Genomic DNA, 25,712 nt, shown 5'->3' with positions numbered 1-25,712 from the left:
TTAAAATAGAAATATTATTTATAAATTTAGTATTTTAAGAAGAGCAAAAGTTTATATATATTTTCTGTTTTTTTTTTTAACTTAGAGCTTAAACTTAGTCCATAGTGGAGTAAGCAGCACAGCAATGTTCAGTGTAGAGAAACATAGTAATCGAGCATGGCATCTTAAATCTCTATGGGGCTCAGACACTTAACAGTATTAAGAGTATTGAAGCAAAGTTTATTTTCTTAGGTTTTCGTTTCTACTATTGGCTTCACTATGCTCTTACATTCTGGAGGATATATAGGGATAAAGAATGACGGAAATCACTGATATTTTCTGTAAAAAGTCAAATAGGTTCTTAAATTCAGTACTTGGGGCATTAAAAGTTTCGGCCCGATTTTACCTAGCACTGGATTAAACTATCATCAAGCATGATTGCTCACTTAGTTTGATTAAGATATGCTACAGAGAGACCAATATTTCATATTAAAAGTCAGATATAGGCACCAAGGGTCCTCATATTCCTTATCTGGGGACTCGAAATGTTATGCTACGATTTTCAGAATTTTTAGTTGATAGGTGACACACTGCCAAGTAACTGTTTGAGCGAAAAAGATGTGGCTTGAATGTGGCCGTGTAGTTCCTCAGATAAGCGATTTTGCCTAAAAATGGCATCCGATTTGGCATCATCATTACCAACCGCTAGTTAGTCTAATATTTATTTTGACTGAATATATTACTTGCACGGATAGACGAATAGACGAACAGATATAATTTTTGCGATATAATATATCAATCTGTATCCATCTCGACCAATTTTGGTAGTTACTGCGAACCTACATACACACATAAGCACATATATATTATATACGACACATATATCGTATATATGCATAAATAAACTGAATAAATATCAATATGCGCTTCCACATGTATAACCCTTTGTTATTGACAGCGCGACCCATAACTCTTCCGCAGCTTTGCATATCCCTGCCATTAGTAGAGCTTTCCGCTGTTAATTCATTGCGACTTTGTCAATGTAAATACGCTTGACTATTTGCCACATCAACATGCAACGAAATGAGTTACAAATTTTCGACGCAACAATAAATTTAGGTTAAATCGCATCGGTATATAACGCGGACACAGGGATTTGGGTAAACATATATGTACTTGTATCTATAGATGAATATGTGCATAAAAGGAAAATCAAAATAACAAATTGATGCCAAAAACGACAGTTGGCTGTGAAAATAATTGGGGATATTCATGTGATGGCAAATTTTATATATGTGAAATTAAAATAGGCATGTGGAAAAAATATTAGGGTGGGACAATATTTGCGTAAGAGAAATGGGTTTAAATTTGTTTACATGGTTTATAGAAAAAAGAAAATATTTTCATCAAAAATAAATTATTTTTTTATTACAATATTATAAAAATATTTTCATCAAAATTTATAATTTTTTTTATTATAATATTTTTAGTGAAAATATATTGTCCTTTGTCATGATAAAATTGTGGTCGATTTATTAGCAGCGTTTCTTATGTGGTCTTCAAATTTAACATTTTTATACCCTGAACAAGGTATACTAAGTTTGCCACGAAGTTTGTAGCAAACAGAAAGAAACGTCGTAGACCGTATAAAGTATTTACAATATTTATGTATATGATTCAAACTAAGTTTTTGCATGTGAACGGTATTATAGCTTTGGTGCAGCCGAAGTTAGCGTTTTTTCTTGTTCTTTCAAATTATTATGGCCGTTTCTATATAGATTTTAGCTGCATTGACACGCTAAATACATCCCACCAGCTGTACGTTAGAAATGTATGCCATAATTGATTGGTTTATGAGTGCTTCAGAGCATCTGGAGGCATAATAGATGAACAGATTTGGAAATGTAAGTTTTTTTCATAAAATATTTCCGTCAATTTGGATATTGTTTTTCAAAATCTAACTTCAAAACTCTTCCAACATCGTGATTTTCTCTTTAAAATTAATAATAAAATTTCTAAACATTTTGAAATCCAAAAGGCCGGCTCATCCTAATTCATAGTTTAACTAAGTTAAATAACTTTGTTTACATGCCCCTGATTGAATTTGCTGTATATTTCGCCCACACGTGGCACTATGCGCTTTTTGTTTGGTGGCTTAATTGCACGCAAAAAAATTCCTCACTTCTCAGCAGCTAAATTTGTTTGCTCACAAGCCGTTCTGGCGTATACGCAACCTTTTGGAAAAAATATGGGCCAACTAACAAAGCATACAGCTAGGCGCATTCCTCAGCTAACTAGTTTTGGAGAAAGCATTATTTATAAATTTATATGCCACTTTAATATTGCTATGTAGTAGCCACTCTGGCGTATACGTAAGCTAAAAAATTTGAGCTTGCGTAAAACGCAAACAACTAGGCGCTTCACAAAGTTACCTAGGCTTGGAAAGAATATTATTAATATTGTTGGTGTTTATTTTTCGTAAATACGCCGCAATGCATATGTTGCAGCAACATTATGTCCACCATTTTTTAACTACCGACTTTCAGTACACTCCCACATGATCATACATATTCACACACGTACACACATATGTATATATTATATATACAAATTCACGCTCAGTGCGTTCCACAAATTTTCGAGGTCAGTTATTTTCCAAATTGCATTTATTTCACTAAATCTCGTTTTTTCTGTTTTTATTCCTGTCCTCACTCACAAGATTTGCTGACAAATTGTCGCATTAATATCCATTTCACTGTTTTTTTCGCCACTGCACACCTTTCAACTATTATTAATGGAATTTATATTGTTATTAATATGCTAACTCGTTTTCGAAGCTATCAGCTAGAGAGTCGTGGTTGTGTGTATTAGCCAGCAAGTGAGCTAGAAAATTATTTTCGCTGACCCAAATGCAGCCACATGCGTTGAGAACGAGCGGAAAAAAAACCAAAACAAATAAATATAGAAGTGTTGAAGGTGTATGAATAACAATAAAATGGTGAAAATAGCGGTATTCATAACGCTTTTTAAATTGTTTGTGCTCGTAAAATATTCAAAGCTGAATAAATTGTTGTACGCATGGTAATGAAATTGCAAGTGGGCGTAAGGTCTAGATGCGTCTGATTCTGATAACTAATCTTTTTTTAGTAAGACAAATATTTTATTGAATGCTTTTTTTCAAATTTAAAGTATGAAAGTTCTATAACTAAGTGCTGAAATGGAACATTTTTGACACCTTTTTGCTGCTTACTAAGCGTTTTAGCTTTTTTTCCCATTAATTATATTTCTTGATGGGTTGGCACTCAAATATGAAGACCATAGTTGAGTTTTAACATAGCCTGGCATATCTAACGGCATTCTTATATACTACTTTCTATTATCGCTTATTATACGAAAATAATATTGCCTATTGACTAACAATCTGGATTCCTTATTGCCTCCACTTTCGATCAATTATAATTTTTATACCAAAAATAAGATACATTAATTTTGCGACGAAGCTTGTAACATCCAGAATGAAATATCGGATATTCTATAAAATATATATGTATATAAATGATCAGCATGATGACCTGAGTCGATTTAGTCTCTTCCGTCTGTCTGTATATACACAAACGAGTTCCTCAGATTTTGAGATATCGATCTGAAATTTAGCACATCCTTTCTTCGCGAAGAAACTGCTAACCTGTCGGAAGCGCCGATATTGGATAGCAAAAAGCTGATATACAAACGACATACATATTTGATGAGGTATCTTTACGAAATTTGGCACGAATTATTATTTATAGCAGCGGTACAATCTCCAAATCTCCTCTCTATACCCGATCTTCGAAACACCCAATTAGATTTCGAGCTAATATCCTGTTTATGGCATCCAAAATGTCGTGTGTGATAATTCATTTAGTTTTAAATGTCGTTAAAATTATTCACGAATTAGTTCAGAGAGGGCTAGAAACATATTTGTATAACCTTAATACAATCATAGCTTCATAAGATCTAAAATTGCGCGCCTTAGGGACATCGCTTGCCAAAATTCACGCGACTACATAACTCATATACCATTATTGTAACGTTAATTAACATTTACGGCACATTCTCTATAATATGTTAATGAGCCAATAGTGGATTCTGCTGCGAATTGTACACAACCGACCTTAGTTGTCCATGTCTGAGATAGCTGATATTCATGTCTTCCAACCTTGCCACGTGTTCTTAATACTTATTATATACGCTTGACTGTATACACTTATTAACAGCTGCAGTCGTCTTGGCTTGCGGTTGCGTAACTGCTATGTTATGCTCTGTTGTGCTGCTTTATGCTGTGCTATGCTAGTGACTCCCCAGTCAGCATCGATTCGGCTTCTAACTGCCAATTTTCTGCATTCGCCACTAATGAAGTGGGGAATTATGTACAAGTGTAGCGCTACCGGAGCCCTTGCCGCTAACGGTACTAATGTTGCAGCAATTTACATACCTTAACGCTCATGCGAGTACACGAAACAGGCAGGCGAGGCAGATATTATGCATAACTATATATTTATATATGGCATGTACAATATGTACATTTTTATGTTGCGGTAAATGTAAAATGTCGACGTCGCTCTTAGCAGCTTCTTGATAAATATTTAGTTTACACACCCATTGCCTTGCTATGTCAACGCGCAAAGGTTTGTATTTAATATTTTCCGATTTTTACACATGTGCGTCTGTGATTTATTCGTCAAGAGTGTTTGTGTGTAATATTTACTTAAGTGCTTACGTGGAGTTCGCAGAGTTCTGCGGCACTTAAGCGCATCAATAGAAAAACTAATGTGTAGAACAGCTCGTAAGAGATCTCAAGGCTAGAAGAGTGTACTGCTGGTCCAAATATATATGGATGTACTTGTAATACATGGTTGTGACCTAAAAAATATTTTTTCTCATAACTATCATCTTGTAAGCTTCGCATAAATTTCATTAGTATCTATAGAAACATAAATTCGTCTGATAAAAGGCTTTTTCATAACAGAAATATGCTTGGAGAGCGACATAAAAAATCTATATACTTAGATCCACATCTAGTAGTTATAGACCACAAAGGTACTCAAAACTGGGTGCTTCCTAAGTTAAGAAAATTTCTGCATTTGATCTTAGACTGTTTTGCAGATCTTCAAACGTTCCTCTGAATTATACAAGTGAAGCAAATTTAAAAGAAAAAATTCTTTAGTAACTCGCACGTAAAAGATAATAAGGAGAAATTGTGCTAAAGGATATCTATGCCTACAAGTTTTCAGAGCATGCCAAACACTGACTAGTGCAAAAAGATCTTTAGGTTGATTTTAGTCTCTCTGTTGTATGGCAGCTATTTATATGCTATAGTAGCCTTGGTTAATAATCTCTGCTAAATTTCGTGAAGATTCTTTCTGTATAAAAAAGATGTCAGTATTGGTATTAAACCAAAGAAATTTAAAACGGTTGCTAGCCAAAGTCAATATTTCTGCGAAGGGTTGCCATTTGTTTAACATTTTCAATCAATTCAAGTTGATTAAATGTTTTAATATAGCCATCAAACTAAACAGTTTTAGAAAAGTTCTCTGAAAATATATAATTCTGCCAAGGATTGTCATTTATTTACAATTTTCATTAATTCAAATTTCTTAAATATTACAATTTAGACATCTAACTTAACTGTTTTGGAATTTTTCTCTGCATATTTTAAGCAGGTTTGCCACCTGTTTACATTTTTTTAATTAAAAAAAATTGACAAGCCAAATGAAATAATACGATATGCTCGACTAAATAAGCTTACGAAAATTCTCTGCCGTACATAGTTTTGAAAAGGGTTGCCGCATCTTAAATTTTTTAACTAAACTAATTGGTAAAAATAATAATTTCAATTTTAGTGTTATTTAACCTTTATGTGAATTTATGAAATGTTTAATATTTAAAAATATATTCGTAATTAATATGGTGATAATTATTTCATTCCCAGAACTCGCTTCGTATGTTTATATCGATATAACATGCTGATTAAATTTATTAGCGAAATGCAAGCGGTAAAACTAAATGCTAGTTTAGTATTCATTAGACGCTTGTCATCTCTATTAACCATGAGCTAATCGCAGAAACACTATACTTATGCCTACAAATATTATATGTATTTATAATATGTATATGTCTATGTCTATATGTGCGTATTAAAAGCAGGTGTCATAACAGTGCCACGCCCATTGAATTGGGCACAGCTGCATTGCCATTGACTTAGTTACGAATTTGCGGAACGATATGGCGTGCTGTGGCAAGTAGCAGTTTGCGCATGCGCCACACATTAAGCCACACACGCACTTATATAAACATTAAATGTGCGCATTTGTGCAGTTAAGTGCCGCAACTAGGCAAATTTATTATTTTTATTGCTTTGCTCGCTTGTTTGGTACACATGCTGCCGAGCGCATTCGTTTATTGTGCCATATGTTGTCGCGCTATTGCTGTCATTAAGCGTGAAAATATTAACACACAACAGCAACAACAATCAATGACTGTGACTGAGGCAGCAGTCAATAGTTGTGGAAACGTGCAACCTTGCCAGATAGTCAATTTGCCGCCGCTGCTAATGTCAGTCAAACACTTTTAAGCGTTGAGCACGTTTAGTGTTAAGTGTTGTTGTTTTATTGCAGTTGGTGTAATTGTGGTTTGCGTTTTTCTTTGTTAATACACAGCTATAAAAATATTAAGTAACTCTTCTCAAATAGACATGGCTTTGTGCTGCAGGTCTATGGTAAAGTAATAACTTAAAAAGCATATTTTATAGCCTCAATGACATAAAATACATATTTGAACTTTTTTATGAACACGTGAATATATTTTATGAACGACTTAACTGTATGTTCTATTAAAATTATTATGAAATTAATGCGATTATGCTTGTAATAGAGATCTAAGGGGTTGCCATATATATGCACTTGCAAATCTGAAAAAGAGTTTTTTTGATTTATTTTTTTAAAGGTCATTTTATTTAATAAATAAATAAAAATAATGCAATTTTAAAGATTTTAATATGCGTTAATAATTGGTGATACTTTTTAACAAATTTTCGATTCCCTTAAACGATCTCCTGGTGAACCTTCAAATAAAGTTGTCTCACGGTGAACAAATTTTTGTAACTAAACTTATATTCCATCCTAAAACCAAAAAAAAAGAAATGTATTATTAAAATAGAAGAATACAAGTAAAGATCGAATAAGTAGTAAATATTTTCATATTTGACGAAAGTTAAAGAATTCATACGAATACGGTTATATCGCAAAAACTATTCGCCGGATCTACTTCAGATTTTTGAAGAATACTCTCAACTATTTCTACATTCGATATACAAGTATATGCAAATCTAAAATATATTTTTTAAAATTCACAAGTCGATATAAACTCTTAACAAATCGACGAAGATTGACCATCATGTTTTGTAAAACTGTCAAAACTCGTATCAAATTTTTCATCCATCTGTCGCATGTCGCATTACAGCTCGCTTTATTTACATACATATATGCGCTTATACTTGATTAGAGTAAGTGATTTTGCGGCTTCGAAGAGAAACTGGTGTCATATATCATTGAAAAACTTTACTAGAAGGATATAGCTATACAGTTTGAAAGTTTTAAAAATACCCTGCTTGAAGTAAGTCAAAGTTATCTTAAAACATTTTACAATTCCTTTCTGTGAAACTAAAACTTTGGGCACTTAAAAAAGTGATCACTAAAATATACAGCTTGCGTTGAATAAACTTACGGTGCTGACTGCGAACTCGGTGTAGTGTGGGTCGCTGACTGTTAATTGACTACTCAAAAAGTTATTTAGACTGTGTCCGAGTGCCAGATTTCAGAGTCATGATTTTTAAAGCTACTTTCAGATTTCGGTACTATTCTTTTAAACTCTATGTTAGGTAAAAATCAAACAGTAGCTGTTAAACGAGTGCAGTCTTCTTTATGTATTCTAGCTCTCAACAATGTCCGCTTAATATCCTACCTAACCTAACTTTTTATTAATTTTGTGTCTAAGTGTATCGTAATCTGTCTAAATACGCTTTATGCCAATACCGATAAATTTCCATTGCCAAAATAATTGAGTACTTGAAAATAATTGTTTCCACCGCTAATCCAAGGCATTGCAGCCAAATACCAAAGACTTAAATTTTCGTACACCGAAACGCCAAATGAATCAACAAAAACACATTTTTCGCGCGCATTAGCCATAAATTGAAAACCAACAAAATACCGGTATACATGCTATTATAACAACACAAATTTCACACACGCATATATACACATACCTTACTCATACAACGAGAAAACAATACAATTTGAAAAATTCCAATTCCAATTTCAAATTTCAATTGCATGCATTAATCGATTGATGCCGAACTGATTGGCTGTGGCCTCTGCTGTTGATGTTGCTGCTGTTGCATCGCTACTGCTGACTGCCAACCGTGGTACCGCCGACCAACAACCGCCCATTCACCGAAACTGTCTAACAATATCTACACATACATACACAAAAACACACACATATATACACATACAAACATACATATATATGCACATATCTACATTTGGTTGGCGCGCACTCATATTTGGCGGCGCTGCATACAGGAATTGACCACAAACGAGACCAGCATCGCGCTGACAAATTTGGAGCCGCACGCATTGTATCGCATCATGGTGGTGACGCGCGGCCGTTATGGTACCGCGTTGCCATCTTCGATGTTGCTGATCAATACGACCGATGATGAGAATGGTGAGTGTGGTTTAAATAGCTTACATATACATACATACTTATATGAAGAAACTAAAATGAAAATATTTCGAAAAAGCTGTGCATTATCAGCACAATAGTACATGCGCTGTAGGAAAATTATAACTTGATTTTATAAAAAGTGCAAATAGCGGTTTTTAAGAAAGAATAAAACGCATATAATTTAATGATCGGACAAGTGCGCGCCGCAACTCCACAACGCCGGATAATACGTTTACCAAAGTTTCCTTCAAAATATTGATTGTTTCGTTGGCTGTATGACATGTAGCGCCGTTTTGTTTTGTTGACATCAAGGGTTGTCCACATCCTCCAATTCAGCACCTAAAAGTCATAAATTATGGCTATATAGCGTCCCTCATTGACTCTAACATTATGACCGGCTTAATTTTCGAAGAAATATGTTCATAGAGCACACGAAACAGTGACTTTTTAAGGATGTAACGGCGTCTCAACAATGGCTGTACTATTAGAAGATTGCATGAATTTTTCCTACAGGGTAACTACTTACGCAGACACACTTTTACAATATATGCGAGCATTAGCTAACCAAATGCGGTTGACGTATGACATTGGTTGGCTCATTGTGCTGATTTTGGTAGATATTTTTTGCAAATTTTGATTTTATTTTCGCTAATCACAGCTTTGCTATTTCCAACCGTACGAGTATACTTATACATATATAAACGCACAAATATGGTCTCGCCTGCTGATAAAAATAAATATTTTCTCATTTCATTTATAGCTACATTCAAAAATAATACCTACGGTGCACCCTCGCCGCCACACTCGCTGTCAATTACATCACACAGCGCGACCTGGATGCAATTGACTTGGCAACCGCCAGAATATTCGCATCCGCATGAGAAGATTACCTACAGGTGAGTGCAAATGAATAGGTGAATGACAGAATGAAAATATCAAAATATAAAAGAGATTTCAAAAATATCAATTGGGGCGATGTCAGCATGCAATGAATTTTCGCCAAAGTAATATTATGGAGTAGAATATCATATCGAAAAGTGTATATTTTATTAGCGTAATGTATTATGTAAATGAGAAAATACTTTAGATATATAAAACAAGATTAACACTTGGAGAAATGAAGAGTTTAAGTTGGATTTCACTGAAACTGATTTTCAACCATTGATTTTAAGAATTGAACTACTATCCTTGGTATCAACCCTATCTTGAAGTCTACCTTATAGCTTTTATATCACAATTATACCCCAGATACAATAACTCAGACTCCAATAGGCATGAAATTCATGATAGCATCGAGAATAACAGCTATGCATCATCTCAACTTATTACTTCTTACTGAGTTTGGAGCAGTTTGAACTTATATTTCGAGATGCATCTATTTTAATTAACCACCTATGTTATCTAAATAAGTCTTGAAGTTCAAATACTTTCCATCAGATTCCGTATATCTCTGTTGGCTTTACTTTTACTGTTTTAGTATAGTAGCACTGGGGTTGCAATCAAGTTATCGTTTTTCACCTATTATCGACTTTATTATCTTGCCGGATGATATAATATATATAATATTCCTAGACTCCAACTCTAAAGTGATCAGCTTCGACGTTGCCTCTAATTGACTAATGTAGTGATACTAATTGTTAACCTTATAAATAGATAGAGTTTGCCTACCAAAGCTGTACTGTGTCTAAATCCGCCATGCCAATTCTTGTTTTAACAGATCTCTGGAACAGATAAAAAATTATTTATATTTCAATACCTTTTATTGTAGTAAATATTTATTAATATGCGAATATTCTTCATTTCCTTCTTCTGCCTCAGAGTCTACCACAAACCCATGAAATCGGAGAAGTTCAACAAAATCGAAACAAAAGTAGCATGGCTGCGTATGAGCAATCTGAAACCCAGCTCACAACACATACTCTACGTCGAAGCAATCGGTGAACATGCGACATCTTTACCCTCTGAGACGCTGGTGGCATGGACCGATCCGGCATTGCCGGCATTCGTTGATGTAAGTCAGAAATGTTGAAAATAAGTATTTGCATGCTTAAATTTTTTTTATTTTCACAGCCGCCAACCGTACACCCAGCGGATAATATACCCGAAGGTGGCTCGATGACTATACTGTGCTTAGCTTTGGGTAATCCTGCGCCAACCATTTCACTCTACGTCGGTGGACATTTGGTGCGTCAGGACACATCAAGACATATGGTTACAGTCATACACAATGTCACTGCGGACATGGAGCATATATCCTGTTATGCAGACAATGGTTATGGTGTGCCTATGCAGGCCACAAGACGAGTCAATATTTGCTGTGAGTACTTGATGACTTAAGACTGAGTTTTGTGTAACTAAATCTGCAGCTGACACTAATTCGTCTATTTTCCAAACCTTTCTTCTTTTGCAGATGCACCAAAAATTACCGCCGCCGGTATCACTGTTGCCTCGTTGGGCGATGAGGTCGAGCTGCGCTGCACAGTCGATGCGAAACCGACACCAAAGACCATCTTCTGGCGTGATCATGATGGCCGCGTGCCCGTCATACAGGGTGGTCACTTCGATATCTCGACCAAAATGAATGAGTCGCATACAAATCTCTACACAATGTCGTTGCGCATCAATAAAATGTTGGCGACGGATGTGGGCGACTATTTTTGTCATGCGGAAAATGCTTTCGGCTCAGCGACGTCGGCGGTTTCGGTGCGTATACGCACTACACCCGCGCTGGGACGTAATGTCTCCGAATGTTGTCGTCAAATGAATGTATCCATGGCCTGCCGTGCCGCTTGCAGTTATTACGTCGACATTGAAGCGATCGCCGACAAGCCCGAGTGTATTGTGGACTTTGACAAGCTGATGAAATGCGCAGCGGACGGTTCGGATCATCGCAGCTGTTGTGCGGATGCGAATGTGCCGAGAAAGTGCTTGAATTGGTGTCGCGGTGATTCGGTGCGTGCGAAGGAGGTCTGTAGTTTGCAATACTCACGCACAATTGTTGGCTGCTTTGAAATGAATAGGGACAAACTGCCAGGACCACCGGAGAATATTGCCGTCAGCGTTATGTCGAACAATGAGGTGATGATTAGGTGAGTAGTTTAATGATGTGGGATATTTAGTGAAGTCGAGAGGTGGTTACAATCGGAGAAATATCAGAGAGGAGAAAGAAGAAAGAGAATGATCAGAAGGGATCAGAGAAAGGATCAATTCAAGAGATAAAATTTGGGCTAATTTTTAATCAATCTTATCTTCGACGTCCTTTTGAGAAATTTTCAGGGAATATATTCGGTTCTGAATTATTCTATTTATATTTCATTTATAGAAAGAGTTTTTGCCTAATAACTCATATGGTTAAATTTGGAAAAGCTCGAGGATATATATTTCAATAAATTTTAACATACTTTTCTGAATGCATTTTTGATAGGATTTACTATAAACTAATAATCCAGTCCGAAATAAAATATTTAAAACGCCATAGAAAACTGTATAGGTAAAAGATGGGTAATGGCATAAGCATTCCACAAAGAATTGTTAGGAAAATTGTCGAGTTGGCAGTTCTTGAGCAGTCCGTTGGGTCTCATAGGCCCGACTGTCTTGCGAACAATTACTTTTGCATCTCACTCAAAAACCTTTCAAAAATATTAAGCGCCCCTTAAAAATTCTTCTTTCATTTCATAGATGGGATCCACCACAAAAGAACCCCAATGTGGTGGAAGGTTATCGGATATTCTACCATGAGGCAGCCATACTTGCAGGCGACACGACTGAGTCCAGCGGTGACGGCATGACCTACAATTCAACAACCCTACAAAATAACACCGAAATCAGGCGTATCGATGTGAAGGAGACCACAGTGAATATAAATGGTTTGAAGAAGGATGTGCTCTATGAGCTGGTGGTGAAAGCTGGCAATGCATTTGGTGAGTTTGCATGCGACTATTAAATAAAATATACGTATATAAAAAAAAAATAATTTGTATATAAAAATAACAAATATAGTGCGCTATAGCAATAACAACACCAATTTCAATAAATCACCAATATTAAATTTTGGTTTCAGGCGCCAGCATTCTCACCGAACCAGTCAAATTCACGCTCGGCGATCATCATGTCACCTCAGCGACAACATATTCAAATGCTGTCGGCACCATCAGTGGCATTGTGGCCAGCATTTTGGCTGTGCTATTAGCAGCAGCGGCCATTGTGTTTTATCGGCGTCATCGCGCACGTAACGGTAAGGCTGGTAATGGTGTGGCTTTCGAAAATCCAACATATACACGCGGTCTGGAGCAAGTTCAGGTGAGTGCGGGCAACGGGAATTAAATTATGCTACCTTATATATGTTTGTAGTTGTATATTAGGTATATTGCGTATTGTATGTATCCATATGCGTGTGTGCTGGTTTTGAAAGTGGATAATTGTTTGAGGTTATGGTCGGTTACGGTGAAGAGTTTATGGCATATAAGCAAGTTAATTGAGGGGAAAGGCAATTTCGTGTCGAAATAAATTTGAAATTGTGAACAAAATATACCTGAATAAGAGGATATTTGGAAATTTTGATAGTAAAAAAAGTAAAAATTTCGAAAAAGTTTGAAATTCTGAAAACTCACAAACTCATCTTTAGAGTAAGCAACTGTATAGCGAGCAATAAATTAGTGAAAGCTGGAGAAATAAATGTAATTTCAGTAAGATTAATGAAAATCTAGCTTCTTTAAGAAGAAGTTGGAAATGGTTCTAAATAATGAAATGTTCGGTATCGGAAAATTTCCACTCGAATCACACCAGTTGATTAATTTGGGACTACTTCTGAACAGTTTTTAGTTTGCTTAAAAAATACTCCTTTCCAATAAATATTTTACTTTTAGTATACTTCAGTATTCAAAAATTATAAATTTTTGTAAAGACTTTAAGCAAATCCATCACTCTTTTCTTGCAACACGCAATTAATATTTATTTCCAAATCCCCAAATTAAATACTATGCAACATTTCTACTTGACGTATGCAACCAAAGTAAAGTAAATGCAAAAACAAAACAACCGATGAAGTGTGTAAGCTCAAACCTCGTTTTACATTTATTAAAATCGTAAAAACAAAAAAACAGAGTAGCGAAGAGAAAAGAGTTGAAAAAATTGCGCAAATCCCCCACTGAATAATTCCCAACTGCAATATTTGACTTTGTTTGCGTAAATGCTAAAGCTGCAGCTGCAGCAGCTTAACTGGCCGCTTAAGCCCATTTACATAACTTACAGCAGGAATAAACGCCACCTGGACATATTGCATTGATGCCACGCACACGCACAAGCACACATGACATGTATGTATGTATGTGTGTATGCATGTGTATAAAGCGGAAGCATACATTTTTATGTGTTTGTGGATTTGTGTTGTTTGTATGTATGTGTTTACATATATAACCGTATGAATATTGGCAGCTGCTATAAAGCAGTCCGGTGTTGACCTGGAATATAAAGCTTTTCGGTAGCATTAGGGTTGAGTTGTGCTTATCCAAAACTGTACTAAGGTGGTCTAGAAAAATACAAAAATTAAATTTTTTAAGGTTTTTTTTCTAGGTTTGTAGGTTAAATATGGAAAACAAAATTTAAAATATGGTATTAAAATGTACAGTTCAAGTAGTCAATTTTTTAACAAATTTATGAAATTCAAAATATATTAAATTTCAGACTTAACAAGTGAAAACCTTTTGTTTAAAAACTCGAAAATATAATCTTTGGAAAAAAATATAAAAACTTGAAAGAATAACGGAATACTTGTATATCGCTGAATACACAAATCATCCAAATGCTGGGTATTGCTCCAAAACAATTCTTTTCTATAGTTTGTGTCCTAAATAAAAAGTAATTTTTTCCTCCGAAATTTGAAATAATAATTTCAGTACGTAAGTTCCCAAGAAAACGTGCAAATATGGGCACCTTATGACAGATACTATTCCGAGTCAAAGTCTGATCTTTTCTCGAAAAAAACCTTTTATAAAAAATAATAATAAGTGAAGTGAAAAATTAATATAGGTTTTGAAAAAAAAATTTTTTTTTAATATTTTATTTCGTTCAAACATTTCAGAAAATAGAAAAACAAATATTTGTTTAACATATACTAACGAAATATTTTGGGTACCTTTTTTATAAATTTTATTTTTGAATTTTTCTTATTAATTTGTTTAAAATTTTATTGTAATTTTTAAATTTGTAATAGAAAAAATATTTTTTAATTAAGCATGTATTTTTTTCTATAAAAATCTTACTTCTGTTCTTAACATTTTAGCATAAGTCTATAATCGTATGAAAGATTAGCTTGTGTGGAACAATTGAATAGTTAATGCAATTTGAATTAAATTTCAAATTAATTTATTTCAATTCTGAATGATCCCAATACATAACAATATATAATTTTTCAAAACGTATAGTACGCATTGAGGCGCTACAGCGTAAAAAAACGTAATCAAATTATGTTTAATTTTATTCCACCTACCACAGAAGCTTTTATTTCATATGATGCCTGCCTTTAATTTTACTTAATGTTTTTAAATATTATTTTAAAACATTTTTTTTTTTAATATTAAATTTTTTAGATATTTTTACCAAATTTTTTCAATAAAAATATTTATATATTTTAACATCTAAATTTTTGTATATTTAAAAAAAAAAGTTTAATAAATAATTTATATATTTTAACAACCAAAATTTCTGCCACACAATTTTCGAAATAATAAAATGTATTTAAACTCGCACCATTTTTGGTAGTGATTGGCAGACAGTTTGCTTTAAAAGTATACGACCCAACTTAGCTTGCATGTATGCCACCTTTCTCACCTCTTTTTTTGTATGCATGTGTGTGTGAGTGTGTTTATGTATGCGTATTTGCGCATTGGAGAGTTGTTTTTTTGGGTTTTGCATTTTTTAATCCACTTTGAATATTTCTTTCTTTTTTATATATATGTTTGTGTGTTTAAGTATTTGCAATGTCTTTTTGTATTTGTATAAATACTTCAATTTAACAAATTTTAATATATTTTTTCTGTTCTTTCTTTTTCCTCCCGTTTTTCTTACTTACTTTCGTGTTCCGTGTTTTTGTTTGCCTGGTTTGGCCAATGAAATGACAATGTCTTCCCATATTCGTTCTATTGCAATTTATTGTATGCCGCTATTTATACAACAACAATAACAACAACTACCACTACTAAAAACGACTGCTGCTGCTTTTGTTATGGCCACCCAATCCCTTGATTGTGTGTATTTGTATATGTATGGCTAAAATCGCCTTCTGGACGGACGAAAAACGAACTGTGTGGTACTACAACAACATTTTTCATCGATGAAAATGAATTGGCGACACAAATAAAATCCTAAAATCTACAAAAAATCGCGCTTTGACACCTATGTGCGCATATAAAAATTGAAATTATGGGGAAATTCGTGAAAAATTACAAAAACCACCAATACCAATATTAAAACTATAAAAAATTAAAACAACAAATTTTAAAACTTGAAAAATAATAAATAAAAAATTTAATAATTCAAAAAAAATTATAATAAAAAAAAATTAAAATAATTACAAAATATAACAAATTCAAAAATTGTTAAAATTTAAATATTCAAAAAACACAATAACAAAAAAAATTTAAACTAATTAAAAATAATAAAATTTTAACCTAATAAAATATATAAAAAATTAAACAAAAAATATTAAAAACATATCAAAAAAAAAAAATAATAATGAATTCAATAAAACTTTATAATTTAAAAAAATTATATTTATTTTATATTTATATTTTATTTTTATTATTTTTCATATTTGTTTATACACAAAATTATGAAAAACTATTAATTTAAAAAAATTTATATAATTTCTATCGCAAAAAAATATCAAACTAAAAATTAAATTGTATTAACATACAACGCATTCAACAACAATATTACACATTTTTACTGCCAACATTTCCCATAATTGAAAATTAAAAACGTGTTGTGAACAATAACAATTTCTTTATCAAACTGAATGGCAACATTTGCACACAAAACTGAAACAATGGTTTTTCAACAATAACAATGGCTGGTGAAAATTGCAACGTCAATCATTTTTTCCAACGAAATGACAACAACAATGCGCTTACGTCGCCGATCATATAATATTTTCTTTCATACTACGCTATTTTTAATCTTTCATATTTCCATTCAATTTTTTATGCTTTTTCCTTTCGCGCACTGTACCCCTATTGACATTCACCGACCGCAAATGCTCTGCCATTGTACCGTTGCCATTCAATGCGCTTACTTTTAATATTTGTTTTCATAATCCATCTGCCGCGCTTTCTTCCATTTTGCCGCTGGCTTTTACGCGCCTCGCTGCCGTTAATGCTGCTCGGTGAATGCACACATACATACAAAAATCAATGGTTGTGTTTTTCCTTTTCATTCTTTTCTTATTTTTTCTCATTTTTGCGCTTTTTTTTCTATTTTACAATAAAAATAAAAAAATCTGTCACATACATATATATATACGTGCAGCTACCCACAGTGACATCGGCCATCACCCACGCCGGCACCACCGCCCAGTCGGCGCAACGTGATGGCATCGTCAACGATGCGAACGCGGACGCGCACACACAATGCAACGAAGTAAATCCGACAATTTACGAAGAGCTCAAACTTGGCCAAGAAGGTGCTGGATTCAAGAAACTTGTGCCATAAATGCCAAACATGTGCAATAAAACTCAAAAACACAAACACAAACAAGCGCGCGCACACACACACAAATATACACACTAACATAAAAAAATGCTTATATACACAACAAACGCTCCCATAAACAAAAAAAAATAGTTGAAGTGAACTAAACAAAAACAAATTGGCAAAAAGTAAGATGAAAAAAGTTGCTTAGCTAACGGTACAAGCAACAGTTAGCCAACACACATAAAAAATATAACAATGACACACATACAAACGCACAAAAACGTATATATGTGTGTGTCAAGCAGACAAGCTCAAGTCACACACATACACACAAAAACGCACACGCACACTGCTACAAAAAATCGTAGCTAGCAGCTGTTGGTATTTGTATTTATATTTGTATGACGCTAGCACACTTAGGCGTATACGTAACTTTTTAAATATATGCTATGTAGAGAAGCGCGTGAGAAGAAAAATTCCAAAAAAAAAACAAAAAACGAAGTGAGAAATTATAATAAAAAAAATAGTGAGTAAGCATTAATCGCTACAAAAAATTGTGAGTTACAACGTAATTTAAACTTAAAGTATAAAAATTTCAAAAACAGCAAAAAAGAAAAAATAAAAATAAAAATAAAAGAAATAAAATAAAACGATATGTAGCTTAGTTTAAAAAAATTACAAATAATGCATAAAAAGTTAAAAAAAATCTCACTCATAATTTAAGTCGCGTGCATAAAGTTGATTTAATCCCTAGATTAAGTAGCAAGTGTATTATTTGTTGTTGTACACGTTAGTAGCGCGCATAAGCACACCGATCACGAATTGCGACAGACATTTATGCGCTCGTGTGTAAGCTTGTCAGCTGCTTTTACGAACGTACTATGTATAAAGTAAAGTAAATGAAAATATAAAAATATTACTGTAATATTAATTATATATCGTTTATGTGCATCCATGCGTATTTGCTTTAATGTATTACTACCTATTATCTATTATGTATTGTATATTTCTAGCTACTAAATTTAAATTAAAAACTAAACCAAAAAAAGATGAAAAACAAAAACATAAAGTAACTGTAGTTTGCTTCCTAATATATACTTAAAGACGCTTAAATCAAATTAATGTTATGTAAGCCATTTTACATTATCTTAATTTTCAGGTTTTGTTTAGACCTCAGCGTAATTAAAGCTAAAAATTGGTTATTCAAAATCATTACAGATCCTAAGAAAAATCAATGAAATTAGTGTAATTTTTGCAAATTATTTAAAATAATTTTTCAATCATTTCAATCACAGAATCATAGAAAACAACATATTCGTATAACGCTGCTTAGAAACAAGATGTTTTATTAAAATTAGTAAATCTTTAATATTTTCAAATGAATAAAAATTTATTTTAAATTTTTTAATAACAAATTTTCAAAAAAAAAATTATAATAAACTTTTGTTACATTCAAATTTTTTAATAAATTACAAATTCCGAAATTTTTCTATAAATAAGTCGCTTTGTGGTAAAAACTGAGCAGGTTTTTTTAATCACCATTTTTTATTTCTTAATTTTTTATTATTTAATTTTGAAAAATATTAATTAAAATTTTTTTTATTTTATAACTTAATATTTTTCTAAAAAAGTGGTAAAATTAATATTCAAATTTATTAATATTTTTTTTAATAATTTTTCGAAAAATATCCTTTAAAAGAAAATGTTGCAATTTTTTTTTATTTTTATTAAAAATTTATATTTGTTAAAACGTAATTTCGTTATACTTACTTTTTTTAATAAAATATAAATAGTCAACTTTTGTTTTTATAAAAAAGCGCTACGTGTTAAAAACTTTGCAAAAGTTTATAAATTACATTTTTTATTTACTACTTTTTTTACGCAATAATTTTTAACAAATGTTTCTAAAAAAATATTACTAAAAATTTTTATTATCTATTTTAGATTTCAAAATAATTTTTTAAAATATATTTTTTAATTCAGATTCAGTTTTTTAATATAATATAAAAGTTTTTTTTCAAATTAAGTTCTTAAATACAAAGGCCACGAAGGCAAAGCCTTTGGAAATATTTTGTTAATAACATTTTGTTATTTATTAAATTTTTAAAATATATTCTTAAAAAAAAAAAGTGTAAATTTTTATCTTTGAAAAATTCTTCTTAAAAAAATAGTGTAAATTTTTATCTTTGAATTTTTTTTTAGCTTAAAATTTTTAAATCGTGCAAAAAGCTTTGAAAAAATTGTGGATTTTAATTTTCAGTTTCAGTTATTTTACTTTTCTTTTTTAAATAATTATTGGAAATATATGCTTTTTACAAATTTTTTCGATTTAAATATTTAATTTTCTAATTGTTTATAAAAGTATATATTTCATAGTACAAATTATGCAATACTTTTATAAAATGATTGGTATAAAACTTATTTCTACTACCGGATTGAAATCTAAAAAAATATTTTTACCACCCCAAATAAATTTTTTAAGGAAAATAATATTGAAAAAAAAAATATTTTCTTCAATCAGGCATATTTGTTGTTCTGACTTTCAGTTAAGTACATGCATAAATTTATATAAAAAAGGTGTAAAACATGTTAACTTTGCGAAAGGCTGTCGAAAATGGATTACTCTATCCATGTCTTTACAACCATGAATACATTTTACCATGTAGATCACCCTGCGGGAAACTATCCAACTTGAAACTCTTCATAACGTTAGAGCAGTCTTTTTATAATATGCCATACAATTTTTCTTACAAAATCAAAATTTTTAGTTTTTTTTTATTATTAGATATTTAGCTCGTATGTTTGGCTGTGTGTTTGTGATTTCGTTTTAAAATTACAATTTAATGCCAACTAATGCTGCCAGCCACACTGTTATGCACACAAGGACCGTTAAATGGCAGCTGAAAGGAAAACTAGACTCTTTGGCAGCTAGCCAAATGATTCTTAACAAATGGCTTAGACAGCAGCAGACAAATTGATGATAAAGACATAAAAAAGTAGAGTAAACAAACAACTCAAAATTCTATGAGAGCTTCAATTATTTGAATTTATTTTTGATTAATTTAAAAAGTGGAATGAATTAATATAATGGCACGCTATAATATATTTCATACAGTAACATAACCTTATTTGTAACACACGTGAATTAAATAAAATTTCACCATAGAATAAAGAAATCGCTACAATATTCATATAAAATTCATTTCAAATACACATCCGACAAATCACTAAATCAGCGTATTATCTGATATTTAATTTGAGCAAAATCTGCATAATTTTTTACGTTTTGGCAAAACTGATTTCATTATGTAGGCAAACAGTGATATCGTATCAAAAAATCGATCTATGGCAAGTAGAATATTTATTTGAATACAACACATACTCACACACGCAAACACGATTCATACACATTCCAAACAAAAAAAAATTACAAAAATAAAAAGCAGTATTTGTTGCAAATCTGCAGCTTAGTGAATGACAACGACTCTCAAATAATGTTATCTCTAGGATTTTGTAATTAATTTAGTCTGACTTTTTCTAACAGCTGACAACTGGTATATACAATCTGACAAATACAAGTATATAAAGTACATACAAATAAATTGCATTTTATGCTTCATTGTATGACTTTATAAGCATTTGTATAAATTTCAGCTGTTTCAATTTGTTTTGATATCACTGAGTTTCAGCAAATAATTTGTTTTCGCGTTCATGCCTACTAATCCCGCGAGTTAGTAGACGTGTTGAATAGACACATTTAAATAAATAACAAAACAATAAAAACGTTAACTTCGCTTGCACTGTAACTAGAATACCCTTCACAAATAAAACGGATTCCCTTACAGGACCTACTTATTTCAATTTAACTTAGAATAAAACCAACTTAAGTTAAAAATATTTTTGCGAAATTCCCAAGTAAGTAAATATGTGTTTGAAACGAGTAAGCTTGAGTTGTTCTAAGAGCTTGATATTTTTAACAAGTAGAAATATGTATGTGTATTACTTTATTTATTTGTATAACGCAACTGATATACATATGTTGTATTTGTTCTTTTGTGTCATGCTTTCGTATGGAATTGAATATATAGACGCTTTACGAGTTAAAGTACAGTGGGTAAGTTCAAAAATAATTTATATAAAATTTTTTAAATTTTGGTGTATTTATATTTGAATGTCAGATAATTAAAAGTAAGAAAAATTGTATAAAAAACACTTAAGTTTAGATTGTTAAAGGGCACACGAAGCGTTAAATTGCAATAAACAATTTTTTTTATTTTTCGATGAGTTGTACCTTTGAAAATAAAATACAAAAATTTTGAAAACATATCTCAAATAGCTTCTTTAATATACAGTGGCTACTTAGTTCAAAAATCAAAATATTTATTAAAAAAAAAATTATTATAATGGGTGTCTTTTTTTAGAAGTGTGGTTTTCATTGAGGTATTACTTTTTTCGGAGTTGGTGCATTTAACAGCTGTTATTTAGTTTGGTTGGCCATTTTATAATGCATAGACTTCAAGACCAACAAGTATAAGACCATCCCGATTTTTACAAAAAAATTATTTTCACGTATGAAGCTCACTTTTGGTTGAATGGGTACGTTAATTAACAAATTGTGGCATTTAGAGTGATGATAATCCACAAGCCATTGTTGAGACGCCATTACATCCTCAAGTCACTGTTTGGTATGCACTAGGGGCAAAGGGAATCATTGGTTCATATTACATGCTCTTTATTTCTACTTGACAACCACAGGTCTAAGAAAAACACCCTTCATAATACAATTGATACAGTAATTTTATTTTATAAATTTCTAATAAACGCCTTTTTTCTAGACTGGTTATACCCTTGGTATGCCCCTTAATATTATTAGCTAATTTTAACTGTGGTGAGAACGCAAAAAATAGATAACTATAATATAAATAATCGAATTAGGCCACTGACCTCTCTTGTACCATTTTTCTGACACTTATTTCCTTCAAGTTCATTGTTTGTTATTGCGAATTCCAAACAACGCAAAGTTGTGATTTATTACTGTTTTAAATTTTTATGCTCCACTGCTTTTCTATCAAGCATTTTTCATGCCTTCTCATGCCACTGCGCTGTTTGTCGGTGAATTCTCAATAAATTAACAGTATTTTTTATTTTTTTTTTTTGTTTTAAAATTTGCATCCGGCGCCCACATGAAAACCGTTAACTTCATTTAATTGGTATTTCTATTACTCTCACACACTCTTCCTCACTCTGCCTTACTCTTACGCTCTCTTTCTCACACGCATATTTGCAACTACTTGCCCACACTTTCTCACACGGTCTCGTTGTTTTATTTATTGCAGGCCTACGAATTTTAATTACCAGCGCCAATGGCCATTAGTCTTGCGTGCTTCGGCAGTGGGCAACAGCAGCGCGTAGTCGAGGAAAAGACGACAGCAATAAGTAAGCGAATCGTGGGCGAGCCGAGGAGCAGTTAAAAATCTAATGAAAATTTGAAAGTAGGCCCAAAATTCAAATGCGCGAAGGTGGTTCGGTTAGTGGTAAACGAGCGATGTACAATTTTTTTGCAGCACTTATTAGGTGTACGAGTACCTATGAACAACAGCAACAATAAGAATGGTGGAAAGCAAAGCGGCGAAAGAATGTTAATGAATGGGAGACGACAGCTAATCACCTAGCAATGGTTTAATGCTTGGCAGCTGCCATAAGAACGAACAAAACAGCGGTGAATTTTCACTTTTACATATTAGGGGTGTTTTAAAACTTTTTTGAAACGCGTTTTATTTTTTGCATGTTACCTGTTAACTCGCCACTTGCTATCTACTAGGTCTAACTAACTCTATGTTTCAAGGAGTTTAGTGCTTTGCATAGCTTTGATGGAGTATTTTATTAAAATATTTAGAATTTAGGCAGATTCCTCGATTGGATTAGGTTAAGACTTTTAGCTGAAAATATATAACTTAAATTACAACGGGCCTTAAAAAGCATAATACCACAAATAGACTATTAAATTTTATTCATATCGGCAATGTGATCCAGTTATTATTCATATTACTGATTTTTAAGGTATTAAAAAAATTTTTTATTTTACTTTGATTACAAAAAGTGTTGAACTTTTTGCTATAATGTTGCAAAAAATTTTTTGGAGAATTTATAATATTTCTAAGCGATTACGTTAGCGCATACACACAGTTTTCAATTAACCCAATAATATATTTACGTACACCCCTAATGTGAAACTGAAACAAATCTTCCTGGTTTGCTCAATTACAGATTTCCTTCTCTTATTTACCGGTAATGCAATACAGTTATTACCAATAATATTAAATTTTTCGAGTTTTTTTTTTGCAAATTTAATAAGAAATTTAAATAATTTTTGAGAATATTTAATTTTTTTATTTAGCGAATACTCTAGCGTTGACACAAAGTTAAAAAGCTCTAATCAATACAACATTTAAGTACACCCCTAATGTGAAACTGGAACAAAGTTGCCCGCTTTGCTCAATTACAGGTTTTTTTTTATTCTCTTTCAACATTTTGCTTTAGCCCGCCTTTAGGCAATAATGTGCCCGAGGGTGGGTCAAAAAAAATTTTTACATATGATTCCAGTTTATATTCTGAAAACTTTTTGTTAGATAAAAAAATTCATGGAAACGCCAAATTATAGCTAAAAAAATGTAACTGTTACCTTTAACAAGGTGAGGCTTACGAAAAAATTGTACTATTTTTGTAGAAAAATCCATTTCCTACAATATATCGAGACGAGAAATATTTTTTAATTAATAAATACTAAGATAAGGATTTTGCGTTCCAAAATTAAGGACCAATAGGAAAGAGTAGAGCGGATGATCTTCCTATCAATATAAGCAGCTCATACATGGAGAAAAATATTTTGTAGTGTCAAATAAAGTGAATAAAATAACCCACCCACCCTACTGCGCCCACGAACCAAAGGAAGCTGTCGTCACCAACGTTTTGCTTTTGCCATTTGAGCTCTTTGCACTTGTAGCTGCTGTTCATATATTATTTTATAATTTAATTGTAATTCTTGCTGTTCTTAGCGCTTGCCACACAATTCAAGGTCGTCGCGTGAGTTAACCTTATTAACTTGCAATGCACACAAATGTTCTTTTTGTTTTTGCTTGTTTTGCAGTTTTTGCTTACTTACTTTTATGTGTGAATAAATTGAATTTCAAGCGATTTAATTTTAGTTATAAATTTACACACACACACTATTACAATGTATGCATATGTATATGCGTGCAGCTGTGCGCAATTACGAAGTCATACGAGCATTTGCTTAGAAATGTACAAATCAACGAACGATAATAAATGTAAAACTTTATTTGCAAAACATACAAAGTGTTTTCATTCTACTATATTGGTGAGGATGAGGAGTATGAGGTAAGTACATATAGTCGTGGGATGGGGCGTATGAGTAACATACTAAAGTTTTGATAGGAAATATAACTGAACTGGATGCCGATATTATATAGAAATACTACTAGAAAGTAAGAGCCTTGCAAAAAGCAAAAATAAAAAAACTCAGCATTACTCTGTCAAATTCCACTTAATTTGGAGAAGATCAGTTGATCAAATGATGAAAAAATTAAAGAAATTGAACCAGTAATCCTTCCACTTCAATTTTCAGGTTTAAGAGAAAATGAAGAAAGTGAGTGAAAGTTAAAGTTAAAATTTTCAGTAATATTTTTTAACAATTAATTTTTATTATCTTTAACTAAAACGTAATTTTTTTTAAATCTTCAAAATAATTTACTGATATTTAATATACTTATAACTTCAGATTTTTTATAATTATAATAACATGATAAATTGTAGAGCTAACTTGATTACTATACAATAACAATATTTTATGATTTCATATACTGCCTTTGTAATCGACACTTTAACTTGCCTGTTCTCCACCAATTAACGCACTATTTGCCACCAAGTGAAACTACAAACTCTTTTAAAGTTTTACCAACATAAGTTGCGCATGGTAAAAGCGTTTAAAATAACAATAAAAGTATGCGAAGGTATATACAAGCCCAGTTGGAATATCATGCTATAAAAAAACTGGTGTGTGAATACAAACATCGCTGACTAGTTAGTAATTGTGATGACTATAGCTCGTCAGTAACTACAGTAAGTGGTCACCTTCTTCTTGAGTATTTGAAATATTTTTTTTTATAAATTTTGTGTTACATACTTAGTGAAAGCTCTGATTTCTCATACTTAGTGAAAGTTCTTGCCCTCACACTTAATAAAAGCTGTAGTCCTCA

General features: G+C 32.1%; 1 protein-coding gene across 9 annotated transcripts in view; it reads left to right on the top strand.

The window, feature by feature from the left end:
- LOC106624406 (Ig-like and fibronectin type-III domain-containing protein 1) overlaps positions 1 to 24,792 on the top strand; it is a 152,942-nt gene extending 128,150 nt beyond the window's left edge. For 8 of the 9 annotated variants that reach the window (XM_070111105.1, XM_070111104.1, XM_070111101.1 and 5 more), the window contains 8 exons: positions 8,604 to 8,748; positions 9,509 to 9,644; positions 10,567 to 10,759; positions 10,819 to 11,065; positions 11,159 to 11,837; positions 12,427 to 12,668; positions 12,809 to 13,047; positions 17,272 to 18,505. In XM_070111105.1, the coding sequence (XP_069967206.1) occupies positions 8,604 to 8,748; positions 9,509 to 9,644; positions 10,567 to 10,759; positions 10,819 to 11,065; positions 11,159 to 11,837; positions 12,427 to 12,668; positions 12,809 to 13,047; positions 17,272 to 17,454 (2,064 nt within the window). In that variant the 3' untranslated portion in view covers positions 17,455 to 18,505. Of the gene's footprint in view, positions 1 to 8,603; positions 8,749 to 9,508; positions 9,645 to 10,566; positions 10,760 to 10,818; positions 11,066 to 11,158; positions 11,838 to 12,426; positions 12,669 to 12,808; positions 13,048 to 17,271; positions 18,506 to 21,524; positions 21,551 to 22,772 lie in introns of those variants that run through there. The other variant, XM_036358379.2, reaches the window with a different exon arrangement.
- The last annotated feature ends 920 nt before the right edge of the window (positions 24,793 to 25,712 follow it).

This window comes from Bactrocera oleae, chromosome 6 (genome assembly GCF_042242935.1).
Source record: "Bactrocera oleae isolate idBacOlea1 chromosome 6, idBacOlea1, whole genome shotgun sequence".
In the NCBI taxonomy this organism is placed as follows: Eukaryota; Metazoa; Arthropoda; class Insecta; order Diptera; family Tephritidae; genus Bactrocera; species Bactrocera oleae.
This window is presented reverse-complemented; position numbering and strand designations above follow the sequence as displayed.